Source organism: Lactuca sativa, chromosome 2 (genome assembly GCF_002870075.4).
Source record: "Lactuca sativa cultivar Salinas chromosome 2, Lsat_Salinas_v11, whole genome shotgun sequence".
Lineage (NCBI taxonomy): Eukaryota > Viridiplantae > Streptophyta > Magnoliopsida > Asterales > Asteraceae > Lactuca > Lactuca sativa.
This window is the reverse complement of record NC_056624.2, coordinates 73,427,493-73,435,761: the sequence shown is the minus strand read 5'-3', so window position 1 is coordinate 73,435,761 and position 8,269 is coordinate 73,427,493. Positions and strand designations below refer to the sequence as shown.

General features: G+C 36.5%; 1 protein-coding gene across 1 annotated transcript in view; it reads left to right on the top strand.

Annotated features, from left to right (window-relative positions):
- The first annotated feature begins 217 nt into the window (after positions 1-217).
- Positions 218-8,269, top strand: part of LOC111909134 (receptor-like protein kinase HERK 1) — an 11,477-nt gene continuing 3,425 nt past the window's right edge. The window contains exons 1-2 of the mRNA XM_023904921.2: positions 218-371; positions 982-1,914. Of these exons, the coding sequence (XP_023760689.1) occupies positions 1,003-1,914 (912 nt within the window). The 5' untranslated portion in view covers positions 218-371; positions 982-1,002. The remainder of the gene's footprint in view (positions 372-981; positions 1,915-8,269) is intronic.

The following is an 8,269-nucleotide window of genomic DNA, read 5'->3' as shown; positions in this document are numbered from 1 at the left end:
AGGCCAATAATGAAGGGTGTATGTACTTTTTTTTTTTTTTTTTTCAAATTAGTGTTAGATGGGACCCAATTTCTGAAAAAAAAAAAAACTATTATTATCACAAAATTGAAAAACACCTATTTTAGAACGCCTCTATAAACAACACTAGTTTTGAAAAAGCTCAATTATTAAGAAAAAAATTAATATTTTGATAACTTTAAATTTTGTCATTTTCTTTTATGCAAAAGGCTTTCAAAAGAAGGGATAATTCATTTTTAGTGCACAGCCCATCATCATTTTCTTATCTTACCGCGTCATAACCCATTCACATTCTTCCCCCGTTCGTTGTTATTGTTCGACGACTTTCTCAGGTCTGCGTTCATCAGTCTCAGGTAACTTTTTCTCTGTTAACTTCCCGGATTAAATTTTCCTTCCACATAAAGTGATTTTGCTTCTAACTATTAGAACCTAACGTTTCATCCACCAAGGCCTGGACTTTGTCGATTACTTTACATACAAACTTGTATAGTCTTCAATGGTGTAAAGCTAATTTTCTGCCTTAAATTATGTTTGGATCAATTTTCTTTCGTCTACTTCTAGTTTTGCTCAAATATCTACATATGGTCTCTCTTCTGCCTCCAATACAGATCCAAACAAGTCCTCTATAGAGATGAATCATTTGATTAGTCTTGTTTATGTTTAGAATTCAAGTGACCTTTGTATAACAAAGCGTACCAACTTATCCCCAAATGTGGAGTTTATGTTGCTTGAAATGGAAATTTGATGTAGTGTTTGAGAAAGTACAAATTCATCCTCAAAATTTGGAAAATGGATGAATACTTTTCATGGTTTTGCATAATACATCACTAGCTTGCTTAGCAACAATAGATGCAGTATTAGCTATTCCCAACACTTCAATTTAATGGTGTTTTCTTCGATAAAAGATGTATCTGTATCTTCTTTCAGTCCCTATAATAATATATGTTTACTTTTCTTTGACAGGTGTAGTTGACCACAAACACAATGTCCTCTTTCAGGGACTGTTTTGATCAATACAAATATAAACTTGATATCATTAATACTGCCACCAACAACTTCGCTGATAACAACTATATCGCAGAAGGTGGATTTGGGAAAGTATATAGGGGAGAATTCCTTGACTCTAAGCGTCTTACCATAGGTGCCGTAAAGCGCTTGGATCGTTCCAAAGAGCAAGCAGATATTTCATTTTGGAGAGAGATCATGTTGCTTACCAGTCATAAACATGAAAATATAATCTCACTCCTTGGATTTTGTAATGAGGGTGAAGAAAGGATCATTGTGTATGAATATGCATCAAACAAAAGCCTTGATTTTCATCTAGATAAATCTAACCTCACTTGGATTAAACGTCTAAAGATATGTCTTGGGGCTGCACGTGGCTTGGCGTGCCTTCATGATCCCAAGGGGACCCAACAAAGAGTCCTGCACCGGGATATTAAAAGCGCCAATATCTTGTTGGACGAAAATTGGAATGCCAAAATTGCTGATTTTGGCTTGTCAAAACATGGCCCTGCCAACCAACAATACACGTTTGTTTTCTCCAATCCTGTGGGCACTCTTGGCTATTGTGATCCAAACTATATAGAGAAGAATGAACTAACGAAAGAATCAGACGTCTACTCATTTGGCGTCGTACTGTTTGAAGTTTTGTGCTCAAGGCCTTGTGTTGATTTAAGTTGTAAGGATGTGCGAAAAAATCTCGCGGAGTTGGTAAAAAGCTATCATGAAAACAATATAGATGAGATTATTGATTTTAAGCTAAAGCAACAAATGGAACAGAATTCGCGTGATACGTTTGTAAAACTAGCATATCAATGTTTGGAAAAGGACTCATCACGACGCCCACCAATGGCTTTGGTCGTGAAAATGCTTGCAAGTGCTCTCAAACATCAAGTACATTGCTTTTCCTCTCAACTTGCATTTTTACAACCCTCTTACCTTTTTTGCATTTTGATACCATCAAAAGGTTAAATTGGACATTTTGGTTTAAATCAAATTAGGAAAAACGGATTTTAAGCATATTGGTTTGACTAATCTTTTTCTCACGTTTTAAGTTCAATTTTGATATGATTTTTAATCATTTTCAAATTGCACAGAGCATTCTCGAAGAATTTTGTGTTTTATCGTAAACTTTAACTTGATTTTATTGAAGATTAAAGATTAAGAATCAATTTAAATTAATAAAGAATTAGCTTCTTCTATAATTGCAAGAATTATCTGTAAACTAACAAGTGAAATACATATAACGGCTAGGGTTTCATATTATTATCAAAGAGAAGTACAAATACAATGAAAAGGAAAGACATAATATATAGACAAGCTAATTAGGGTTTCCTAGCGAAAAGGCCCAATCATAAAACCCAATACAAAATAAATATTATTAGGCTAACATCCCCCTTCAAACTCACAATGCAACAACAATAAGCATTGAGAGTTTGTCAGACAGAAAATGGAATCGAGGAGCAGTCAACGGCTTTGTAAGAATATCATCAATCTGCAAAGAGGAAGGAACATAAGGAAGGGAGATAGTGCCCTTCTGGAGATGATGACGTGTGAAATGACAGTCAATCTCAATGTGGTTTGTGCGCTCATGAAACACTGAATTCTTGGCAATCATTATCGCACTCTCGTTATCACAATACAAAGGGGTAGGCTGAGAGATGTGAACGCGCATATCTGCAAGAAGCCATCTCAACCAAACAATCTCACAAGTGGCGATAGCCATGGCTCGATACTCAAATTCTATAGAAGATCGAGAAACAACATCTTGTTTCTTGCTTTTCCATGATATCAATGAATCTCCAAGAAAAACATAATACCCAGTAGTGGACTTACGATCATAAATATCACTATCCCAATTTGCATCACTATAAGCACACAACTCAAGAGAGGATGAAGAAGGAAACATAAGAGTGTGGAACTGAGTACCACGTAAAATCTCAAAATACGAAGAACAACTCCCCAATGAACAGTAGTAGGAGCAGTGACAAACTGGCTAACCACATGAACTGCATGAGCAATATCCGGTCTAGTGACAGTCAAGTAAACCAAACTCCCAACAATGGTACGATAAAGACTTGGATCTGAGAATGGGACACCATCAGTTGGAGAGTACTTTGCATTACTCTCTATAGGCGTATCAACTGTTCGATTATCCGTGAGTCGTGCACGTTCAAACAAATCTTAAATATACTTCGTTTGAGATAAAAGATAACCCTTTGGAGATTGAGCAACTTCAATCCCCAAGAAATAACGAAGTAATCCCAAGTTTTTCATAGCAAAACAGTGAGCCAAATCACGCTTTAAAGACTCTATACCATCATGACCATCACCAGTAATAATCATGTCATCGACATATAAGAAAAGAATAATCCGGCCTGCATTCGTACATCGAATAAATAGAGTCGAATCATGGTTACTTGGTTGAAAACCAAGAGAAGTAATCACCATAGAAAATTTCTCAAACCAAGCACGAGGGGCTTGTTTGAGGCCATATAGAGCCTTCCGAAGTCGACAAATTTCACCTAGTCGGTGAGCAATACCAGGGGAGGAGACATGTATACTTCTTCATGAAGATCACCATTCAAGAAAGCATTCTTGACATCCATTTGATAAATCTTCCATTGCTGAATGGAAGAAACTACAATCAAGGTGCGAGCAGTCGTCATTTTTGCAACAGGAGAAAACGTCTCCTCATAATCCATACCATACTTTTGCGTGTACCCTTTCACAACAAGTCTGGCTTTATAACGCTCAACAGATCCATAAAACTTTGTTTTGATTTTATAAACCCAACGACACCCAATCGTGTGTTTTTTCCAGGTGGAAGCGGAACCAGATCCCATGTATGAGTCTGATAAAGAGCTGCAAGTTCCTCAGCCATAGCGGTCTGCCAAAGGGGATCATAAATGGCCTCTTTATAGTATGTTGGCTCAGAGAGACGATGTACATTAGCAATAAAAGAGGCAAAAGCCAGTGAGTAAGAGGAATATACAAATTCAGGAAGCTTTGTGGACTTCTTATTATGATAAGGTCTCGATGGAGGGGGGGTCTTGATGATTTGCAGACAGAGGATCAACGATAGGTGCTGGATCAGCCACATGTGGTGGATCAGCAGCAAGTGGTGGATCAGTGACATGTGGTGGATCATCAATGTCAATGCTAAACAGATCAATAGTACGGAGCTCCTCTCGGGTTGCATCATGTGACTGAACAGGAATGCTATAGAATGGAATATGCTCCAAAAAGGTGACATTGCGAGATACATACAGTTTCTGATTTGAAGGATCATAGCACCGATAACCTTTCTGACCAATACCATATCCCAGAAAAACACAAAGAGCTGATTTTGAAGACAACTTATATCTCTCTACATGAGGCTTCAAGACAAAACATGTACACCCAAACACTCGTAATGAAGAATAATCTGGGAGTTGTCCAATCAACATTTCATAAGGAGACTTCCCGAAGTGTACGTAGTAGGAATGCGATTAATAACATAAGCAGCGGTATGAACAGCTTCTCCCCAAAACATATTGGGAACTTGAGCAGAGAGTAGTAAGGATCTAGCAGTTTCTAGGAGATGTCGATGTTTTCTTTCTGCAACACCATAAGGATGAGGAGTGTCTGTACAAGATGATTGATGTATAGTGCCATCAGATGCCAATAATTGTTTAAAATCATTGGAGGTAAATTCTCCTCCCAGATCACACTGAAAACATTTTATGATAGCAGAGTGTTGAGTCTTGACAATAGCTCTGAATTCACTATATATGGTGAAAAAGTTAGACCTACGCTTCATAAAATAAACCCACGTATAACGAGTGTAATCATTAATGAATGAAACATAATAGTTAGCTCCTGACTTGGAGGTTATCAGAGAGGGACCCCATACATCAGAATGCACAGTATCAAAGGGAGCAACAGAACGAGTGACACTTTTATTAAACGATAAAATAGAAAATTTTCCCAGTTTACAACCACAACAATCAGAAATATCATCAAATTTCAAAGAGCCGAACACACCAATGGAAACAAAAAACTGTAAACGAGACGCTGAAACATGTCCCAAACGAGAATGCCAAAGATAAAAAGGAGACGATGAAGGGTTTAAACGAAAAGACGAAAAATCGACACTAGATGCAACAACATTAGCAACATGTAGCTGCTCCAAGACATAAAGCTCCCCAAGTCTACGGCCTATCCCAATCACCCTCCAAGACCGAATGTCATGTACACAACAGAATGAATCAGAAAAGAAGACCTAACAACCAGATTTACACAACTGACTGACCGATGCAAGATTCAAAGCAAGTGTAAGAATGTAATACACATTTGTTAACGATATATAAGGAGTGACAATAGAACCAACACCTTCTACTGACATGGGTGTAGCACTAGCAAACATAACAAAGACAAGTATACGAGAAGATAATGAAGCAAAAGATGAAAAATGTGGTGACATGTGATGAGATGCACCAGAATCCAATATCCACAAGGATGAAGGAATACCTGACATGTTGGATAAAGACAGACCTGAATGAGACATGGAAGCTGACATGGCAGTTGGATTGGTAGCTAAGAACTGTCTGATCTGCTCAACAATCTGTGGATCCAAGGCTGATGGTGTTGTGAAATCTGTTTCATTCTCAACTGAAGGTGTAGCAGCAGCGTACTGTGGTGGCCTAAAAGATGAAAAAGAGGGACGTGACTGTCCAGAAGACTGAGAGTGTGCTGGTGATCTTTTTTGCCGTTGCTGCTAATTTCCATTGCTTGTCAGTAAAGGACAATTTGCCTTCTAATGGTTTTTCTTCTTACAGAAAGCACACTTATCAAATGCAACTCTGGGACGATTTTGGTTTGAAGATTGGGGTCGTTGTGAAACAACAAAGACAGCAGGAGTGGCTGTCTTAGGAGCTTTGTCAGCATGGGACTTGATACGAGTTTCTTCTGCAATCAACTCGTGAACAACCGAATCAACAGTGGGAAGAGGTGTACGATTCAAGATTGATCCACGTAGACCTTCAAAATCTGAACGTAATGCTATCAAGAACTGAACCAAACGTTGCTCTTCCCTTCTATCAGTATAAGGCTTAAAAGCCTTCAACACATCAGGTTCTGTAAGAGGTAACTGATCCCACAAATCCGACATAGCTGCATAAAATTCCTGAACACTAAGATTGTTCTGTTGGAGGGCTCGAATATCATACTCTAACTGATACTGCTTTGCAAAGTTAGACTGAGTATATAACCTATCCAAGTGATCCCAAACCTCTTTGCCGTGTCATACTTCGCTAACTGAGTACCAATAGACTGGATGACAGAATTATTAATCCAAGTAATGATCATGGAGTTATCAGTCTCCCATGAGTCCAGTAAGGTTTCATAATTAGCGACCTTCTCGTCTGTTGGTTTCTTCTTGTCACCTGTAACAATCCCCCACATAGTCTTGCCCCGCAAGAAATTTTTCATAACATAACTCCAATAGGCATAGTTTTTGCCATCAAGTTGAATACTAATGGACTGAAGAGAATCATCTCTTGGGGCCATATTTCAATATCAGTCAAATAGTAAATACGAGTAGCAGCAAAAAACGATCAAGATCTCGAAATCAACAAAGCTAGACAAAAACGAAACCCTCAAAACCGACAAACGAACAAATCAAACCAAACCAAATACAGAAACGAGCAAAAGAAGCATACCCCAAAATTGCAAATGGTGACAATGAATAGTGCATGTGAACAGTACTCGTGAACAGTAGCCTTGATGAACAGTAACGTCGATGAACAATAATCGTCGGGTGAATAGTAACACCGATGAAACAATATCGTCGGTGAACAGTACTCGATGAACAGTACCTCCGATGAACAGTACTTCCCCCCCCCCCCCCCCCCAAAAAAAAAACAAAAAACTACAGATAATCAACCGAGCTCTGATACCATGTAAACTAACAAGTGAAATACATATAACGGCTAGGGTTTCATATTATTATCAAAGAGAAGTACAAATACAATGAAAAGGAAAGACATAATATATAGACAAGCTAATTAGGGTTTCCTAGCGAAAATGCCCAATCATAAAACCCAATACAAAATAAAGCCCAAAATATTATTAGGATAACATTATCAATTTCAGTTGTAAAGATTATTTTTGAAGAATATGTGTTATTTGTTGTTTGTTAAATAAACAACATTCTTGAAAGAAATATCAATCTATGAAAATAGAAAAATAAGACAAGAATTACAAGTGCATAAATATATTCTTGAAGAATAAGTTATAAATTAGAAATTTTTGGATTTTTGAACAGTAATTTAACATTTTTGAAAGAAGAAACAACATTCTTTAAGAATACAAGAAAATAAAATAAAATAAAAATTACAAATACATGAAACATTCTACAATATGACCGATTTGCAGCTCCATTCTTCTACATTCCATTCTTTAAGAATGTTGCATTCTTAAAGAACTTTAAGAATACATGAAAATAAAATAAAATAAAAATTACAAATACATGAAACATTCTACAACATGACCGATTTGCAGCTCCATTCTTCTACATTCCATTCTTTAAGAATGATGCATTCTTAAAGAATATGCAAATGGACATATTTCAATATTTCTTGTACTGCTTTGCTTAGGTGAGCATCAATGTATGTGATAAACTTCTCCTAACTCTTGCACCAATAATCTTCAAATACACCCTAATTTTTTTAGCCATCAAAACCAAATTTAAATATTAAAAGATATTTAAAAAAACATAAACCCCATGGTTTCAAATATATGAATAAAGTAACAAAAATTTAAATGGAGAGTGTGATACAATTCATTTATTTATTGCAATAAAAAAATAACTTTTTTTTCTCATAGGAAGTTATCCTGGATAAAGAAAAAGTAGGAGTAAAATGGAATAAACTAAATGTATAATAATTTGTTAGATAAAAAAGAGTAGTGGTGATTATTGGTTACTTACATGTAGGCTTTTTTTTTCCTTTTTTTCTTTAATTTGTTTCCTCATTATTGGTAAGTTCCAATGCTTTCACTACCAACCAGGAGCTTTCACTACCAACCAGGAGCAACTGAAATATTTGATGTTTGTTCCAATCTTGCCGATCACCTTTGGTGCACCAAAACAATCTAGATAATCATCCTACGATCATTTCAAATGTTTATAAGTCAATACGTGGTTCAAAACTAAAAGTAGGTAAGCATATCATTAATATACTAAAAGGATACTTGAGGATATAAAGAT